We start from the raw sequence: 19,456 nt of genomic DNA on the forward strand, positions 1-19,456 counted from the left end.
ACTTCACGGACAGGTGCCTCAATGGCAGGGTGAATGAGGGACCTTGGCAGTAACGGCGACTAAAACTACCATGGTTTGAGGGCTTTTTATGGTACAGGGAGAAAGCATCAGGATTTAAAGCCTAGGCCGCCACGGATACATATTTTGGTTCGTGGTCGATTAGACGCGCAATGATATAATTTCTTGCCTTCAACGTCCGGCGGAGGAACAAGAGGCTCTCTGGGCGTCATATCCGCCTCTCCGGAGACGAGCCCAAGAGAATGCCGCCGCCCAGGACCTGGGTTTGCTGGGAAAATTCGATGCATGGCTAGTCTGCAATAGAGATGAAAATCAAAACAATCACAAGTATCCCACAAGTATCATGAACCAGAATAACGGCAGAGTTGAGTGATGTAGCGTCTTTTGCAAGATCACTATCGAGTGAGATATCAAAGTCCAAACGCCTCCCGCTATGCAAACGCAACACTTCCCTTCCTGGAAACCTAAACCCCCCAAACCCGTCCCGTCAACCATGCTCGTAACCACCAAGCCATCTTCTGAAAACTCCCGGGTCTTGTACAAGAAAAGCGCATCGACACGGAGATATTATTTCGCACCTGCTTTAACATTAGGATTGTAAACCGAAGCCTGTTCCTCCTTTTTAGCACACTATTTCTGCACGCCTTTTTCAAGGGTGAGATGATTTACCCCAGTGATCAACTCGGCGCCAATGTCTTCCACAAGCATCGTTGGTGCCGGTGTGGAAGACTTGGTTTCCTTGCCGCTGGGCTGAGGCGTTCGCTCGCGTTGCTTCCGCACTTCGAGCTCAGCCATTTCGTCTTCTTCGTCGTCCTCCTCCTCTTCGGCGTCCTCGTCATCGGCGTCATCATCCTCCAGGATGGAGGCGGCCAGCTGGTCGTCGCCGTCGATGCTTCCACTAAGGATGCTCTCGCGTTCATCGCCGTAATCGTCGACCGAGTCTCGGGAAATGTAGCTCTGTCCCATCTCATCACCAATCTCCTCGTCATCGTCAACATCTTCTTCCAGATCAGCTTGCTCATTATCGTCATCTGTATCGCTCGCAGAGAATTCATCCAAATCCAATGGGGTATCTCTCCAATATGAAAAGTCCGTATACTCTTCTCCTCCACCCTTGACCAGAGTGCTAACGGGAGGGAAGAAGTGGTCGACGACCTCATTGATGTTGATGTAACTCAGCTTGAGTTTGTTCAACGTGAGCAAGTCGAGGGAAACCTCAGCGTTGGAGTTGATGGTAAAGATACGTTTCTTGGGAACATCCACCGTCCTGTACGAAATCTGGTCCGTGAGACGGTTTCCAAATCCAGCAAAAAATGGTGTCCGATCAGGGCCGTACAAATTGCGGATATCCCGAAGAGTGGCCATCTTGAAAACTTCGGGTTTCCTGAGGTAGACCTCGCGGCGGAGTGCGGCCATGGTCCGATCTGGGGACAAGATGGTAGGCCCCCGCGGCACACGGTATTCTCCCTGTTGAATACCGGCGAGATACGCCCTAGTCGTATCGGATTGACCCACTGATCGACTGGTCAGGTACATGATGTTGTATCCGTTTGCGACAATGTCACTGTAGAGTTTGGCTACTCCAGCGTGCGTCCAGTCACGGCCAATCATGTTGAGAACGTGGCCCAGAGCGTCCGACTTGGTAATCGTGCCATCAATGTCCGAGATGACAACGGGCGTCTCATGCCTCCACAAGTACATGTTGGCCTGGCACGTCGCTCTATTGACGGTGAAGCTCATAGTATTCTCTCCAGGCTTCAGACACAGGTCTTTCAGCTGATCACTAGTCAACCTCAACGTCTTTGCGTAATTCAAGTTTGGGTCTCCAGCCGTCGATTGAGGAGGTGTCGTAGGAGGAGTGTGTAGGCCAGATGCACCGGCGTCTGACTCGGTCCTTCGGTGGTTTGGAGGAGGCACGGTGGTAGTCACATCGCTACCGTCGCTCTGGTATCCCGGGTCGGACGCAGCATCCGCCGCGATCACGGAATGGAGGCGGTAGCCAGCTTCCATGGTCTTCTTCTTCGCAGCCTCTTTGGCCTCTTCACTGCTGTAGATCCAGATGTTTCCATGCTCGTCCATGCCGAAAAGCGAACCAATATCGTACGGGCCCTCGAGCTCCTCGGAGAGGATCTTTCGCGCAAGAATCTCGGCGCGGAACACATCTTCTTCGTTGCTCTTGAACCCAGTCATGTCAAGCATGAGGTCACCGCTCTCGGTCACATGGCTAGGAATGTTGTTGGCCGATAGCTCCTTGGAAAGCATAAGAGCGCGTTCCAGCGCTTCTTTGGGTGCCAACGGAGGAGGGCTTTGTGATCGCTCGGACATGGCGAAGTCGGTCAGGCCTTCGCCGAATACTCGGTCGCTCGTACGAGCTGATTTGCGCAAGACGTCATCGCTGTAAGGGCGCTGGGCGGCTGAGGAATCCCAGTCTTCCGATCGCAGTCGTGCGTGGGATGAAAGGTCAGGGGACGTTGACAGAGGTGTGTTTAGCCCTATAGCAGTTAGCATTTTCTGCCTTACAGAAGATCAATAAGGGTAGGGCAAGTGAGGGACAAACCATGGGGTCCGGGTCCGAATGTTGCTGCGTGCAGGACAGATGGAGGCGGTCGTCGAGGCTTTGAAGCCTCCGAATCCAGATCCAGAAGTTCTGGCTCCCCGAGTCCAGGCGAAGAGGGATTCTCCGGGTTCAAGGGAGGACTTGACGCTGGGGAGACTAAAGGCGAAGTCTGCAGATCCCTCGGGATAGTATCGCTTGTTTCGAAGACGAAGAAGGCCTCCCCCTCCTCGCCGAGCTTCATGGAATAAGGTTGTTTGACGCCGTTGACCTTGAATTCGACTTTCTTCTCGTAGGGCCTCAGCAGCGAGAACTTTCCGAAGCGCACGTGGAAAGGCGAACAGTTGAGAGAGCCGTCCTCCCGCTCGATGACGATGACATCGATGGCACCACTAAGGGTTGCCGGGTTTATAGAGTTCCATGTCGAAGAGACGGAGGCGCTGAGATTCCGTACGTACTGCATGGCGACTGAGGAGTTGTGTCGCCGTTTGCAACAGGTTGGAGGGCGGGTATCTTGAAGCAGGTGAGCCGGAACGTAGGGACAGAGACGACAGTGGTTTGACTTTCTTGGCCGAGATGTTGTGGTCTCTCGAACCTAGTCAAGGCCGGTAGTCGGGTAGCTGGGTTTCGCTGTGCCGCGAGGTGTGCGGAGGCGAAAGCGTAATTGTTGGGGAAGCTCGTGGATAGTTATTATTGGGATGCAGGGGACGAGGGTGGGAAGGGATATGGGAGGGGCGAAAGAGAGAGCGACAGTGATGTGTGAGTATCCGTAAGTCGATAGAGGCTGACTGAGTTCAAGAGATGCGCGCGCACACAGCTAGGGAGTGGAAGGGGGCTAAGAGTGGTTGTTCGTTCGTTCGTTCGTTCGCTCGCGAGGGATGGGTCGGGCTGAGAGAATCACAGGTAGAAAGGACGCCTGTTTAAGTCGAAGAGAATAGGTACAGTGAACAGTGAATCACGATTAGAGTTTGGGGTTTCGCGGGGTCGGAGGCGAAGGGGAGAAGGGCAAGAAAAGGGCTTAGAAGAGAGGAATTCAAGCAGCCTTTCCTCAGTACATATGTATCCGTATGTGCCCACGCTCAGCAGTTCGGTTCGGAGAGGATGGGATGGGATGGTGCAAAGATGACGAAGCTGATTCCTTTGGGGATGGACGACTATTCGTAGACCGGCAGCTACTGCAGCAGTAAGGTACCTTAGTAGCAGCAGCATAGGCCGGGGAGCTAAAAGGAAAGGCGGCGGCGAGCGGCGCTTGCGGGCGATCCTGAGGAGCGACCTGGACGGGAGTGTGAGGGTGAGGTACGGGGGGAGCAGGACCTGGCGCGGACAGGGGCGGGGGGAAGCAGCAGCCCAGCAGCCAACCCCTGCTCGTTGGTCGCCGGGCCCAACAAGCTACGGCAGGCCAAGGCTGCCCTTTTTTTTTTTTTTTTTTCCTTCTTTACTGTGCCCGCCTTACCTAACGCTGGCTGCCGCGGATCATGTGAATGTGGACATTGGATTGCATCTGTCCAGCAAAAGGGGAGACCGCCTACGACCATGACCAGAAAAAAAAGATTTCAACCCCCCAAAGGACAACCCCCGGACCACTTTCACCGTTTGGGGAGGAGCGCCACGGCCAAACCACCCCAATGGAAAAAACAACCCCTGGTCGGCCCAGCTCCTGCTCAGGACTACGGTCCACCGCGGCGCGCCGCACTCACCTCACAAATCTCACTGGCATGGACCGCATTTCACCGGGCTCAGGTTCGAAAAAGGGACCATGGACGCTAACATGGCCGCCATTGCCGGCATTGAGAGAATTGGGCGAGAACGATGAGTTGGCCTGGCATTCCGTGGCACGAGGAAAAAGGGCCCGGTACCTTCAGCCGAGGCCTTTCTTCACTCAAGTGGCATGCCTAGGTAATTACCTACTAATAGTTATCCGTACCTTCCAGGTTACTTGGAGGAATCCATTGCTGCAAGTCCAAGTTCAATTTGATGGCAACACGATTGAACTATGGAGTGCTTTCGTCAGGTGCCATTCTTCCCTCTGTCCGTGCCTAGTCGTTCCTGACTTGAGTACTTCCTCAAAGGTTTCACATGCAGACCGGAACACAATATCAATATCAATATCTTCAGCACCAACTTCTCCCATTTAATTGCCTGCCTACAGATACCTCTCCTCACGGAAATACAGAGCAAGCACCCTCGTACTCTGCACAGATCGAATACGACACTCCACACTTCTGTTCCCCTAGACTGGGCCAGCCGCCTGACTCGGCGGTGTAACTAAAAGTACTCGTGACACATTTTTTTTTCTTTCTTATTTGCTGGGGACTGAGTTCGTCGCTCTTCTTCCCCCCCCTTCGTCAAATGACAGAAAGAAACCACTGGAGCGAAAACAGTCCAGTCAGATTCTCTGTTTGTCTGCTGATGTCATAACCCAAAAATTTACCCCTCCATCCTCCTAGAAGTCTCTGACCGATTCTCCTTCACCCGACAACACGGAGAGCCAGACGAAACGCCTTCCTTCCCTCCCCACCAGTTCTGTCACTGTAACTCAAAAACAGCCAGGCAACTAAATCTACTACGGTCTGCTCTCTGCCGTTCTTGTCTCCAAAAAGTTTGGGCTTGATCCCCTCCTGCCGTCATATCTCCATCACCCGGGCACTTTTCTCCGTTCGTTACCAGTCAAGATGGATCTATCCACCTACTGTGTATTCGTACTTCCCAGGCTTTCCCTCCCCCAGGTCTAGGTACCTGGCTACACCCGCCGAGGAGCCGAGGTCACCTGTGCAAAAAGTTGAAGTGGGCGCATGAATCAATGCCCATGCTCTCCTTTTCCTCTTCCCCTTTGTCCACGGAGTATTCATCTTTTTTCTACTATTCGTTCTTCATAAAAATAAAAAGAAGAAGAAGAGAGAAGAGGCTTCTCGGGTAACTATCCGTAGTTCAGAAGGAGAAACCTCAGTCAAGGGCCCTTCCATGTTGCCTCTCTTTTTTTGGTGTGTGTGCGTTCATCCAATCCCGATTTACACAGATGAAATTTCCCACGCAGCCAAAAGTCCTATTCTCTGGAACTCGGGCACAGTGTGCAAGTCTTTGCATGCCACCCAATGTCAGGCCTTGGCAGGCATACCCAAACCTTGAGGTGAGTCTAAGGAATTTCCAGATGCCCCTAAGATCTGGATTCGGAATGCTTGGCAACGGTGCAAGGTAAGGTAATCTTCCCGCCCTGCATTCTTTCCCTTTTTTATTACGCCTCCCATCTGCATTTCATTCGATTGGCTGCCCTGGAGATGTATTCCCTGGTAATAGCAAGCAGAACCTAAGAATCATCAATGTAAGGGGAATGGAACCAGCAACCATGCGTGCTACGATGGTATGAGAAGAATAGTTGGTTGCTGAGGCACAAGAACATTCTTCACTCATTCCAGTTCTAGCTTGGCAACGAATCAATACTTTTATATATGCTCCAGAATTCGAAGCAGCACAGTTCATTATGCAGCCTTTGGCTTATTAACCCGGATAGTTTATCAAAACCCGCGGTTCGGTCGTAAACGCCTATCATCCCATGTCATTACGCTCTACATATTCACTCCATCTCCAACACGGCAGGAGCCTTGACTTCCTTGCCGTTGAGCTTCTCCAGACCCTCGGGTTGCTGAGGCACAAGAACATTCTTCACTCATTCCAGTTCTAGCTTGGCAACGAATCAATACTTTTATATATGCTCCAGAATTCGAAGCAGCACAGTTCATTGTGCAGCCTTTAGCTTATTAACCCGGATAGTTTATTAAAACCCGCAGTTCGGTCGTAAACGCCTATCATCCCATGTCATTACGCTCTACATATTCACTCCATCTCCAACACGGCAGGAGCCTTGACTTCCTTGCCGTTGAGCTTCTCCAGACCCTCGCCGCCCTATGAACCGTGAATATTAGTTTTTGCATACACCATGTCAAGAAAGTGACGACTTACGTAGCTGAAGAGAGGGGATATCTCGACGCCATCCTCCTCGCTCGCGCCGGTCACAACAGCACCGGCGGCCTCGAGCCAGCGCTTGCCCTGAAGCATGATGTCGCGCTTGCTGGTATCGGGGTCATCCTCTCCCGTGCCGCGGGCATTCTTTAGCGGCGAGAACTCGTCCTCGCGCTTCACCTCCATGGAGGCGAACTTGCTGAGGTCCAGCATGGGGAAGACGTCAAAGACGAACTGCTCCAGCTTGATACCGTTGGGCTTCTCGGGCTTGACAATCTCGCCGGACTTGAGGTCGGCGTAGGGAATCTTCTTGCGCGCAATGTGGTGGGGAAGCTTGTGCGCCCACTGAGGGATGCTCTCGAGGAAGCGGAAAGAGTAGTAGTGGTTGACAATGTTGGCAGCGCGGAACTTGAGGACTCCGGGCTGCTTAGTGTCCTGGGCTTCGGCCGTCTCCTTGTCAATCTCGGAATATTCGACAACGTCGGGCTTGCCATTCTTGAGCAGAATCAAACCAACAGACTCGGTGGCATTGCGCTTACGCACCACCTTGGTGGTGATGTCGACATCCTTGGATGCCGAGAAACCAATGAAGACGGGGTCGGCGACCTTTACCAGGCAGTTATCGACACAGTAGGCGTGGATGTGCTCAATACCCCTCTTGCGCATATCGCCCATGACGTCTGACACAACCAGCGCCTGGTAGATACCTCCGTTGCCATCAGGGGCAACGGCAACCTTTCCCTTAGACTCGAGCAAAATCTTGCCCTCGTTCGAGATGCAAGGCAAGACACCCTGCTCAAAGATGAAGACGTTGGCCTTGTCAAGGCCAAAGTAATTGTTCTCCTGGAAGTACTTCTCCGTGGGGCCGCGAGTGGGGCCGGAGGTCATGACGTACCACGGCACGACGGCGCTGCTGGTGCCGGCCTTTTTGGCGGCAAGCTCCTGGACCTTACGAATACGCTCTGCCTGGATCTGGAAGAGTGACTTTTGGCTGGGAAGGCCAATATCGTAGCAGCCCTTGGGTGCTGAGCTGCCCAGTCTGGTGCCCTGACCGCCTGCCATCAGCACAACGGCCACCTTGTTCTGTCCAATCAGTTCGAGACCCGACTGATACCACTTCTCAATGTCTTCGGTCTTAGAATCGAGGATACTGGCGGTGGCAGACTCGGGCAACGGCTCGAGGCCGGATTGGGTGGATGCATCTTCTTCGGTCTTGGGAGGGTTCAGAGCGCGGTCGGTGATCTTGTTGATGTGCTCGGGATCGAAGCCAGACAATTGCTCGAAAAGAGTTGCCTTCTCAGAGGCAGGAAGGTCATCGTAAAAGGTGAAGACGTGGTCTTGTCCAGCTTTGGTGTACTTCTCCTTGAGCTGGGTAAGCTGCTCGGCAGAGGGCTCGGTAGCGGCAGGCTTGCTGGAGCCAATGTTGAGAGCGGACTTGATGGCTTCCATGATGGGCCAGGAGGATATCGCGATGGAAGAGGTTTCGAGCACGGCGATTAGAGCTAGAGAATGGTCAGAGGACGAGCTGGTTTGATAAAAGCTACGATTTCAACGTGGAAATAAACAGGAGAAGCAAAAGGCGGAGTGGAAGTAAACAAGTGAGGTCGCCAGGAGGATAGCTCACCTTACTTGTAGTCCCCGCCGAGGACCCCTCAATGGTCCAAATATAGTGCTGGTAGGAGTGGGAGCTGCTTGCTGGGATGACAAGGTATCCGCCAAATGCCCGGTGCGATGGATTGGACAAGTCGGGTTGCTTTCAGACTTGGTGGGATGGGGCCCCCTCATTCCAAGGCCGCAAGACGTCTTCAGGGCATGATAGGTCGCTTTCGTCTGGTTGCCCCTCACTCCAACTCGTTTGCAGGGGACACTCAACAACCAGCCACATCAGCACATGGCCTTGGAGGCGTCTTCAAGTGCAGCATCCTGCGGGCGGGAGAGGCAGAGTTAGTGGTGTGGGAGGGTCTCGGATACGAGCAAAAGCTTTTCGGGTTGTTGTTGTTGATGATGATGATGAAGCTGATACTCGGCTCACGTAAGAAACTTGACGATGGGCGCTACGTCGGGTGTGGGAATCGGGGCTGTGCGACGTGGCGTTCATCCTTGGGTTCTAGTGAATCTAATTCATTAGCGAGGACTTAGGAGCACCAGGAACCAGAAACCAGAAAACGCCCCAGTTCTGTAGGCAAATCTTGGCATTTTGGCCATGTCATGAAGTAGTAAGATAAGTCAACCAGAGTTACTAAGGTAGACACTTGAAGTTGTCGATTAGGGAGAATGAGACGCGTTGTGGTCGGGCGGACAGGGGAATGGAAGGCGCCGTGCCATGTGTAACGGAAGATACGGCGCCTCAGGTTAAAGATGAAGGATCTGAGGCTCAAGGTAAGGTACGTCAAGACGCTTGCAACGGCAACTACCTTGGGCACTTCAACACCACAGTCTCATCGTTGGCCCTCATCACCAGCTTTCAATGAGACGGAGACATGGCAGCCTGTCATATGGATATTGTGCTTCGTTGCAGTGCTCGGAGGCACGTTACACTCTCTTAGCTACTCCTTTCGAATGGGTGCATGGAGGGCTGAAAACGAGGCAGCTTCCCCATACTTTAGAGGAAGGACGAACAAGCACCTTGCAAGATATAGGCAATTAACCTTTGATTTCCGTTCGAATGCCACGAGGTTAAAACCATAATTGTAAATAGATACATGCCGCGAATTAGAGATATAAATCAACAAGATCCCGTCACTTCTTCATCGACCTTGTGTTTCCCGTCTTCCCCCTCCCTGCCACTCTCTCCTCCAGACACATTTACTAACAATGCAGATCACTTAGGTACATCGTACACACACAACAATAGAGCACACTCTTTCTCTCTCTGTCCGGCATCGCTCCTCACGGGGAAAAGACTCTCGTGCCTCCCTTCTGCACCCCTGCCGGTGTCCAATGCAATGCGGCAATGCCCCTCCCCATCCCGATCTTTTCGAGGCGGCCGGCACTACTTGCCTTACCGCCCCTCCATCTCCCCCAGCGCCAGCGTCGAGCAGTACCAGCTTCCCCCTAGCTGGCCGCTGCCATGCCGCCAGGGCTCCGTGTCAGTGTCAGGTAACCCCCCAATTGCCCCCATCCACACAGTATCAGCCGCTAGCCGCGATACACGGTACAGGGGACTGGTGGACAGTGCCACTGTGAACCGAACAGCAGCGCCAGAGTCTGACGAGTCTGCAATACTGCTAGTACGACTTGTGCCTGGGCTTGTCAACATCGCCGCCGCTGAGAACACAACTGCCGAGATTTTCATCCCTCCTTCTTATTCCCTTCTTGACCGACATATCCTTCCTCCCAACCGACCGCGCCAGAGAGGACTAGCGAAAGGTTTCCTCCTTCGCTTTTCTTCCACTCTTCCGCAACTTCCACTTTCTTTTCTTTCCCGTTTGCCAGCGGCGATGTTATGGACCCTGTTCATGAAATTCCTCCTCGTAAGCTCCCTCATCGCCTGGTGGCTCAAGCGACCGAATAGCCGTTTCCAAAAGTTCGTTCTGGCCGCCGCCAGCCTTGCAACATTCTGGGTTATCGCTCCCATTTACGCACAACTTTGTCTCGCTTGGTCCGTACATTACACCCGTGAGGGTATTCGTTATTGGAGTCTGGATGAGTTGCTTGTGCGGCATGCCAGTATGCTGGTGACTCTCGCCGCGGTCATTTGGTCAGTTTCACCCACGCGCCTCTTTCCCTTCCCCGCCTTGTCCTGCTGTTCGCTAGCGGTCATCTCGACACGTGCGACTCTTCTGGCAACATTTTGCTGACATTGTGAAGGCTGCTCCATCGCGCCTGGCAGACTCTTTGGAAACCGACAACCGATCTCATCAGCATCCTTGGAGTGGACGTTCCCGAGGCCCCCGATGTATCCTTGGCCGGAATTCGACCCGACGCGGCGACTCTCAACTGGACACGACCGACACACAACCGACCTGTACAGAAATTCCTGATCCAGGTCAATGGCGTAAATGGTTGGTCTTTGTTCGACGCCTTAGGTGGTTGTGGAGTACGAAACTGACATATCTTCACAGTGGGCGAATCGAGGCAGGAGGAGACGGCTATTACTGTTACGGGTCTGAGGCCCAATCACTGCTATAATATACGAGTTATTGCCGTTGGACCGAATAACTTCCAGGCAGGTAGCCAGGTCATAAGACTGCGTACCTATCGATCCGACGGACGGCCAGAACTGGGCAATTCGAGACTACCCGACAGTTTCCAAGATCAAGACCCACGACCAGGACAAACTCCGTGCGTCGAAGACAATGGCAGTCGTAGCCAGGTGCCCACCATCGAAGCGGCGCCGTCTCTCGAAGGCGGATCCGCCGCTGCGCGAGACAACACTTCCGGCCAGAGGCGCAACACTGTCAATCGCAGGCACTCCCCGTCCATAGCAAGTCAGGAGCAACCATCAATCAAGGATTTTTCCAGCGACCACCCTGAGGCGTCGCTCAAGGAACTTGCCGACACCTTGGAACGGTCGAGGAAGGAGTTTGTGGAGACAGCATCCTTACATGCAACCGAAGAAAGCGAGTTTAGACAGCTCGAAGAGCGGTTGAAAAAGGAAAAGGAGGAGAAAAAGAAGATTCAGAAAGAGAAGGACGATAACACCGCGCAGTTGAGGCAAAAGGTCAAGTCTACCGGCGAACAGATGAGACAGGCCACCAAGGAGAAGGCGCGGAAGGAGAACCTGTTGAAGGAGAAGCAAGAAAAGCGCAAGAAGGCGATGGACAACATCGAGAAATGTGTTGCTGAAACCAAATCTATGCGCAAAACTCGCGACGGGTTTGCGTCGGAAAAGGAAAGTCTTGCGCAGAGCCGTGATCTCAAGATCAAGCACCTGGATGAGGAGAACTCTGCTCTGCAAGATGAATATTCCCAACTCGAGACCGAATACAAGGAAAAGAAGGAACAACTCAAGGAGCTTGAGGATGCACGCAGAAAGCTGCCTGGTGGCGAGGAAGACGACACTTGGCGAGAGGATGACCGGAAAATGAAGAGAGATTTCGAGATGAAGCGCCGAGAACTTCAGAGTCAACTCATCATGGAGAACAGGAAGGCTCAACAATTTGAGGGTCACATCCACGTCCTACATGCCCAGGTCTACGCCCAGAACCAACAGAGCATGCAGTTCTACAATCAGGCGAATTCTTCCGGCGTCGAATTTGATCCGAACGCCTCGGCACAAATTAAGCGTCGAAGTCGCACCGGCAATGCTCTTCCCAACACCGTCGCATCGCCCACGGGCCCTTTCTCAGCCTCGGATTCTTCCTTCGACCCTCCGATCGGGTTCACCAGTCGAGCCCCGTTCTCGCACTTCTTGGATATGTCCGGAGGCGAGGCCTTTGCGAGCGACCAATTCTCTGATGCTGATATTAGGGCTCTCACGGGGAACGCACCGCTCAGCCCTACGGCGGCTGCCCTGCTACCTTCTGGCATCTTGGGTGACGACGAACCTAGCAGCCCTGACTCTCTCTCGCGCAGAAGCCCGTTTGTTCCGGGGTACGAAGATGACGCTCAGTCGCCAGGATCGTCCAGACGCTCAAATAGTGTTCCTTCTAGCCCCCCTGGATCTTCGCATGTCACCGCTTTCCCACCCTTTGCACCTGACAACGGTGATCCCTCGTCTCTCAAAGACATCACGTCCTCGCCCGGGGGACAGCCATCGCCAGCTGCAAGTGGACACCGGTTCACGGACCTGATTCATTGGCACAGAACTAAAGGCTCTAAAGCTGCTGATGGTGGTGGCCCCATGCTGGGTAGCCTAAAGCATGGCCAGAGTCAGTCCTTCCCTCGGCAGACCGATGAACTGGATGGAACCAATCGACGCCGAACCAGCTTCTCATCCTACACCCAGAACCGGAACTCTGCTGGACCTGACACTCTTGAGGCGGCGAGTACATCGAACCTGGGACGCAGCATGTTTTCATCGGCTCGCAGGTTGATACCATGGAATTCGTACGGGGAGCGAGATCCAAGCAGCCCTAGACCGGCTTCCATGGCCTCGGCGGACTTGCCACGACCGTCCACCGACAGCGGATCCATTTGGAATCATCCAGCTGATCGAGGAAACCGATTTTGGGAACCAGCTGACGGGCGTTGGGCGTCACGAACTCCATCTAGACGACCCTCCCTCCACGGCTCGCCAGCGGCTCTCAAAACGACACTGGCTTCAGCCGAAGACGAGATCCTGGATCATGAAGCTTTGAATGATCCTCAAGTCTCGCCCAGTCAGGTTGGCGTCATTGGCAGTCGACCACCAGCCAGTAAACAGAACTCAGACAACAAATCCTTGTTGAGCAAGAGCTTAAACCCAGCAGCGCCGACCTTCTCTATTGGGGGACTATTCCGCAGTAAGGATAAGGAAAGTGACTCAGGCAAAGAGAAGGACAAGTCAAAGTCCAAGGACAAAACTAAGGACAAAGCCAAAGACAAGGACGCAAAGGAAAAAGGCAAGACGAGGGATGTTTCTACGCCCAGCCTAGACCTGCCGCAAGGCTACGATGCGTCTCCAACAGAGTCCAGAAAGTCCCGCGATGCCTTCTCCGTCCACACACAGGCATCGGTCACCGAATCTCGGGAGTCTTTGACCCTTGATAGGGCAGTCTCCAATACACTTTCTGACTCCAATATCAAGGACCAGGAGAACGCCTACAGGAAGCTCTTCAGGAAAGGCAGCTCCAGCAAGTTCAGTCTTTCGTCTCGTCTAAGCAAGGACTCGAGTCTCTTTAAGAAAGGGCCTGGGAGCACTACGAACTCGGACAAGAACTTGTCTGCGGATCGATCCAGCTTTGGTGACATTGACGACTTTGGCGAGGAGGGGTTGCTTGGACGAAGCTATGAAAGCGTCACCAGCAGCCCGTCCGCAGGCCCTGCCAAATCCAGAGACGCCAAGGAAAGCAGAATTTCTGGCTGGAGCAGTAAGTTTTCTATGAAGAAGAAAGGCAAGGATAACCGAGAAAGCCTTGAGTTCCACCAGGTTACCCCCGAGGGCGAGGTCGAGGGAGAAGACAAGAAAGACGAGTGAATCCAGCGGATCTGTCGGGGTCAGACAGTCGAAGCGATGTAGTGTTTTGCAAAAATCAGTAAAAATAAAAGATCAGGCGTTCCAAAAGCAACATTGTCTCAGACACAAATAATCGAGTGAAAATGACCAGATACCCATCTAATCTACTATTTCCGGTAACACTTGGATAGAGTAATACGGAGCACTGTGAAACCTCAATGTGCTTACGACAAATGCTGTTCAGGCGGCTGCTATCTTAGTGTCTAGGTATTGCGTTGACGTTTGCTCACTAACATTGGCACCAAGTAAGGTAGGCGGTGAGCCCAACAGTCGGCGGCAGAAAGTCTCAATTGGCAAGCTCCATCCGAAAGCACGGGTCACATTTCGCGAGAGGAACGAACGGGTAGCTGTAGATTTACCCACCCAGATCGAACCACCCGCGCAAACCCGCCGCCCTCTGGGAATCTGCCGACGGAACCATTGAACGAAATTCAAGTGACACTATTTGTCGTCATACATCCAACGAGGACGTACAATCGAGTTCAAAGCCTCGTTATCGTTTTGACGAATCCGTAAAACAATCTCTCTACGAACTGTCATCGGAAGAAACAAACCGGGCCGCCCGACCCTCCGAAAACGCCGGCCTTCCACCTTCGAACTCTTTCTTCCCCGATCCCTCGACCGACCAGACGGCCGATTCGAGCAAGCGGACACTCCTTCACTTCCCATAATCTTTCTTCCGCCAATTGATGGCCGCGATGGCGGCTCAGAACCCGACCGGCGGCGCCCCCGCGGACCTGCCGATGCCCTCGCGCAACCCGCTCCCCCTCTCGGCCTCCCAAGAGGCGCAGATCAGAGACATTTACCACGCGCGCGTGCGAAACGCCTGCGCACCCGAGATCAAGGGTTCGTCCTCCCCCTGAAGTCACCTCATACCGTTGTCCTCTCTTCTTTCTCTGCAGCTCTCTCCGGAGATAATGCCCTCCTTCAAGTCCCCGTTCTCCCGAAGCCTATCACAGCCCGTCCCTTACAAATCCTCCACGTCAAGAAGCTTCCTTGCAAAGAAAGAAAACGCCGGAAAAATATAGATACTAACAAACAAAAAAACCAACAGCCTTTGCAGACTGCGCCCTAAACCGCACCTTCACCGTCTCCTTCGTCTGCCGCACCCAGCTCCGCGCAATGAACGGTTGCATGAAGGCCCACGCCACCCCGGAGGAGCACGACGCCGCGCGCGAGGAATGGTTCGCCAAGCGCATGGAGCGGCAAAAGGAGCGCGAGCGCAAGGCCGTGAAGAAGGCGCAGCAGGAGGACTTTATCCGCGAGTGGTGGGGCCTGCCCGAGAAGGACGCCGAGACGAGGAGGAAGGAGGAGGAGAAGATGAGGCTGGGCGAGCGCGTGGGCGGGTACGCTGCGAGGGATCGGAAGAGTGTTGCGGCGGAGGAGAGGCGGTGATGGCTGGAGGACTGACTGATATGGGGGAGGAGATCGTTCGGGGAGGGGGCGCGGATTTTGCCCGTGTCAAGGAAGAAAAGGGGGAGGGAGATGCATATGTTGGGCGTTCTGGATTTATGGTTTGGGACACCCTGCTCTATGGCGCGGCCATTCGGCTTGTACAAATACACACACAAACACAACATTTCACATCATGTAGACTATATCAATCCAAAAAAGGGGGGCCGAAGCCTAGAGATGGCGGTCATTGTCACGGATACCACAATGGCCTCAAGTTTTCAGCTCTAGCTGGGTGTATCATTCCTCGAGTCTGTTCGCTCATGATCTAAGCTTTTTGATCTATTTGGCAACCCGGCTTGGGTATGCCCGTTTTCTTCTTAAGATCCTCCACCCCTGAAAACGCCGAATTCCATTCTAGAAACAAAAGTACGACCGAATAGGGGTCCACTAGGCCTCTCTCTTCTGAAGCTCGGCGGGGAGCAGGGCGACCTTGTCCTGGAAGAGCTTCTCGGCGCGGGCCCAGACGGAATCGTTGCGCCAGTCCTTGAGGTTCAGGAGGGTAGGCAGCAGGTCGTTGCTGAAGGCCTCGCTCTGTCATTCATGTCAGCTTCACTTCCCGCGAATGCATTTCCAGCGTTGTCAAACTTACAGACTCCCTCGGCAACAAAGACGGAAGGTGGTCGATGGAGATGACGCTCAGGGGAGGGTTCTCCAGTCCCTCGACGGGGACGGTGGGCTTGTCGAAGGTGGTAGCCACGGTGTAGACGGGGACTATGAGTAAATGCATTGTCAGCATTGTCTAATTGATAGAGCCGTCTAAAGGTGACTTACTCGGGTTGTGGGGGTTGGTGGTGTCAGCAGAAACATCGCAAATCACGCTGAGGTTTCTACCGGGGACCTGCAGAGACTCGCGGTTGAGGAAAGCTAGAAAAGTATTGTCAGCTTACGGCCCCGCCAATCGTACGCTGTGTCAACCGTTTCATGATCATGACTCCACGAGTTGATCATGTTACTCATTTTTCAAGAGAGCATGCCAATAGATGCTTGACACCGGATTGAAAGGGTAGTAACATACGGGGAATAGGTTGGCTATGGGAAACATGTGTTAGTACAAGCTCAGAATTGGGGTTATTCCCAAAGAGACGTACCTGAGGTAGATGCAGTTGACGAAAATGTCGGCATCCGTGATCTCCTTGTAAGGGCCGGGGTTCTTGGTCTCCTCCATATCCTGCAGCTCATGTTAGTGCGTGTTGCGATGACCAAACTGGGAATGACTTACCCAGCGGACGATATCCTCAACACCGGCTCTCTTGGCCATCTCAACGGCACCGGAACCGCAACGTCCAAGAGCACCAATCACAATGACTCTGGGCTTGCGACCAGCCTTGGCGATACCCTCGTCCAAGGCCTTCTTGACATCGACGATGAGAGCATCCTCATTGGGGTACGCCTCGACGGCAGGGAAGGGCTCGCCAGGGTGGGTGAGCTGCCAGGCCCAGTTCTCGAGAGCAAGAGCAGCGCCAGAGAAACCAGCGTGGAAACCGAAGGCTGCGACTCTGCGACCGGACTCGTTGGCCAAGAACTCGAGGTCGAGAAGAGTGCCGCCGCCACGGGGGAAACGGCCGAGTGTCTTCTCCCAGCCACCTTGGTTCTATAGCTTGGTCAGCGAGCTCTCTGGTGGTATCCAGCTCAATTGGGGCTTGTATACCTTGTAGACGTGGAGGAATGTGACGTGGACGTGCTTGAGAGGGAACTCCTTCTCCTCAAGCTCCTTGAGACCGACGATGATCACGTCCGATGGGGCTGACTCCCAGGAGTATTCGGGCACAAGGGTTGCGCCAGCGGCTTCGAACTCGGCATCGTCAAAGATGCGAACCTGGGGATCGTCGGGTCAATGATTCGTCCCTCACGAAAGACGGATAGTACATCGGCGAGAACGTACGGGGCTCCTTTCCACTCTGACTTCGTAGCCGGCCTCGACCAGCTTGCGAGTAGTGGTGGGGGTGAGGGCGCTCCTGTGTTCCAAGGGCTGACGTCAAAAGTTAGCTATCTCTGAATACTCAAAGTCAATGTTGGTTTGCAGAATCATTGCACACCTTGGTTTCGGATCGGAGGTGAAGAATAGTGTGGGCCATGTTTGCGACTTGGATTGAACTGTTTGCGACTACAATTGATTGCTGTTGCTGGAGAGGAAACTACGAAAGTTCGAGGCGGGAAGTTGAGGATGATGAAAGTTGAGTGTGGGGCAATGACTCCAAAACATCCCACCTTGTGTGTGACTCTTCTGTCCTGTATCCGTAGGGGACTGATTATTTCACCGCTTATCGGAGCGCGGGGTAGGCCTGGTACCTATGGGATGGCAGTTGCTAGTGAGGTGAACCCAATTTCTTCCCTTCTTTTTTTTGGCCATCCAGGCGAATAGAATCTCTGCCTCCGACAGCTGAGATTTTTAATTTTTTAATTTTTCTTTTTTGCGACATTCTGCCAAGCATGGACTTCCACCACTCACGCAGCAGCGGGTGACGCCATGCAGGTACCGGCCGAAGCTGCACCGTCGTCTCCAACGCTCTCTCGCTTTCGGGCAGGTCACTAATGGGCCAATCAGACGGACTCGCCGATATCGCTTGACCTTGATATTTACATGCTTTCCATGGCACTTGATGACCATGCATAGGTATTGTACATTGAGAAAACATTGATCGAGGTTTCCTGAATCAACGTTGTCTGGATTTGGTATTCAATCTCTACACCGATGCTCTAAGGCAGCATGGTGCATTCGTATCTAAAGCCGCGGCATGAATTTTGAGTCTCCCAATAATTCAAGTACACCCTCAGCTACACCCCAGGACATCTCGAACCCCCTGCCCCCCAGACCATATGCATGGATTATGGTGCGCTTCTCTCCCACCTCTTCTCTTTCTAGCCTCATGCCGCCCTTTCGAGTCGGCCGTCGGCCTACGACATCTTTGAGGACGCGAAACTCACCATCGTCCCCAAGGATCTTAGGATATGTAGCAGCGAAGTGTTTGAGGAGCTTTTCCCGCACTTCTGGCGACGGTTCAGTGTCCCAATTGTCAGGTTCCTTTGTGCCACCCACGATCGTGCCGCCATCGAAATTTCGAGGCACGCAGAATGTCCAAGATCCATCAGCATTCTGTCTTGTCACGGTTGCTGGGCTGAAGTTGGCGACAGCACACGTTTGACCTGAAGAACCTCATCAGCAAAGTCGCCAAAGTAAGTTGGATGTCAGTGGCCGATATACCTCTCGTGATGAATGAGTTTGGGTCACCAAATCCGAAACCAGAGCAGTTGACTACATGTCTCACGTTCGGCAACTCTTTCAGTGAGAACGCCTCACGGGGATCCCTGAGTTCTCTGCGGAAGATTTGGCCGCCATTCCAGGAGAACTTGCGAAGGAGGAAGGAGCAGTAGACCATGGGGTTCACACACCATGTCTTGTACTCGCATCCCCACTTCACCTTGTCATCTGGGTATTCGGTTGGGTTCAGGAGCCGGAAGTCTACCAGTCCCAAGCTCTGGGCCTTTTCCTCGCTGAGAGCTTGGTATTGTGGCGGAGGATCATCGAGGTATTCAATACCAGGCATGAAAGTAATACCGGCTTCAGGATTGCTCTTCACCTGGGACTCCATGTGCCGGAACGTTCTGAGGGCCATCGCATGATCGCGCTGTTCCATCTCGTTGGCCGGTATGACCCAACGGTTGTGAGCGCCGCCCCATTGTGAGGTGTAGTTGATTGAAGCTTTGCTGTCAACGGTCTCAAACGGACTCGGGAAATCCTTGGCCACTATTGCTACTTTATGGCCCTCTTGATGAAGCCTTACAGCAGTGCTCAACCCGATCACACCGGCTCTGTCTTATGTTAGCGGCCACTCAGATCTGAAGAGGAGGAAGGGTGCTTTGGTACCCAATCACCACGATTTGTGCCATCTCGCAAAAGTATAAACCTGCTGAATACTGTGGGGGAAGCGTACGTCAACCGTGTCAAAAAATGGTCGATGACAAAAGTTGTGAGTAGTACCATGAAAACTAAGTCGGCTTCTTACACGGAGCGAAATCAACCTACTCGGATGGCGGGTCCACCAACAATAGAATATAGTGCGCCGACCATCGGAGACAGTATCGGCGACGCCCGGCCCCAGAAGCATCGCCCGAGCCCGGGGACTCCGGTCAAGAAACCGACAGAATCTCTAGTTAGCCAACCGATCACGGCCGGTCTTTTTCCCGATCGCCTTCACCTTCCTCCCACCCATTGGTGCTTCACGGCAACCTTCGAGCTAGGCGCTGAACCACAGTACCCCAAGACACCTCCACCCTTGGAAATGTTGCTTGCTTACGACCGTCTCATCAATCCACAAGACGCAAGACCGAAACCTATAAGTTGTCTCACGGGCAGACCCATGACTTCCTGGACC

General features: G+C 53.4%; 7 protein-coding genes across 7 annotated transcripts; 3 read left to right on the forward strand and 4 right to left on the reverse strand.

Moving 5' to 3' along the window:
- Window positions 1-648: 648 nt before the first annotated feature.
- Window positions 649-3,035, reverse strand: CCOS01_06813 (uncharacterized protein; the record flags this gene model as incomplete). The annotated part of the gene is made up of 2 exons (XM_060454981.1): window positions 649-2,510; window positions 2,576-3,035. 2 exons carry the CDS (start codon window positions 3,033-3,035, stop codon window positions 649-651), a joined length of 2,322 nt encoding a protein of 773 aa, XP_060314681.1.
- A 3,368-nt stretch (window positions 3,036-6,403) lies between these two features.
- CCOS01_06814 (UTP-glucose-1-phosphate uridylyltransferase) lies at window positions 6,404-7,978 on the reverse strand (the record flags this gene model as incomplete). Its single annotated transcript, XM_060454982.1, has 2 exons — window positions 6,404-6,472; window positions 6,530-7,978. 2 exons carry the CDS (start codon window positions 7,976-7,978, stop codon window positions 6,404-6,406), a joined length of 1,518 nt encoding a protein of 505 aa, XP_060314682.1.
- Window positions 7,979-9,474: 1,496 nt separating this feature from the next.
- CCOS01_06815 (fibronectin type III domain-containing protein) lies at window positions 9,475-13,589 on the forward strand (the record flags this gene model as incomplete). Its single annotated transcript, XM_060454983.1, has 3 exons — window positions 9,475-10,229; window positions 10,340-10,533; window positions 10,594-13,589. The coding sequence occupies 3 exons, from the start codon at window positions 9,475-9,477 to the stop codon at window positions 13,587-13,589; spliced, it is 3,945 nt and encodes a 1,314-aa protein (XP_060314683.1).
- Window positions 13,590-13,854: 265 nt separating this feature from the next.
- Window positions 13,855-14,052, forward strand: CCOS01_06816 (uncharacterized protein; the record flags this gene model as incomplete). Its single annotated transcript, XM_060454984.1, has 1 exon — window positions 13,855-14,052. A coding segment is annotated over one exon (198 nt), but the record flags the coding sequence as incomplete, so codon positions are not given.
- A 274-nt stretch (window positions 14,053-14,326) lies between these two features.
- On the forward strand, window positions 14,327-15,023 carry CCOS01_06817 (uncharacterized protein; the record flags this gene model as incomplete). The annotated part of the gene is made up of 2 exons (XM_060454985.1): window positions 14,327-14,474; window positions 14,683-15,023. The coding sequence occupies 2 exons, from the start codon at window positions 14,327-14,329 to the stop codon at window positions 15,021-15,023; spliced, it is 489 nt and encodes a 162-aa protein (XP_060314685.1).
- A 447-nt stretch (window positions 15,024-15,470) lies between these two features.
- CCOS01_06818 (alanine dehydrogenase/PNT domain-containing protein) lies at window positions 15,471-17,158 on the reverse strand (the record flags this gene model as incomplete). Its single annotated transcript, XM_060454986.1, has 9 exons — window positions 15,471-15,614; window positions 15,673-15,794; window positions 15,855-15,947; window positions 16,099-16,112; window positions 16,172-16,251; window positions 16,303-16,674; window positions 16,732-16,899; window positions 16,966-17,052; window positions 17,120-17,158. 9 exons carry the CDS (start codon window positions 17,156-17,158, stop codon window positions 15,471-15,473), a joined length of 1,119 nt encoding a protein of 372 aa, XP_060314686.1.
- Window positions 17,159-17,805: 647 nt separating this feature from the next.
- On the reverse strand, window positions 17,806-18,971 carry CCOS01_06819 (uncharacterized protein; the record flags this gene model as incomplete). The annotated part of the gene is made up of 3 exons (XM_060454987.1): window positions 17,806-18,227; window positions 18,286-18,893; window positions 18,949-18,971. 3 exons carry the CDS (start codon window positions 18,969-18,971, stop codon window positions 17,806-17,808), a joined length of 1,053 nt encoding a protein of 350 aa, XP_060314687.1.
- Between the last annotated feature and the right edge of the window lie 485 nt (window positions 18,972-19,456).

The sequence above is a fragment of the Colletotrichum costaricense genome (genome assembly GCF_030867565.1).
Source record: "Colletotrichum costaricense strain IMI 309622 chromosome Unknown Scaffold_6.1, whole genome shotgun sequence".
Taxonomy (NCBI): domain Eukaryota; kingdom Fungi; phylum Ascomycota; class Sordariomycetes; order Glomerellales; family Glomerellaceae; genus Colletotrichum; species Colletotrichum costaricense.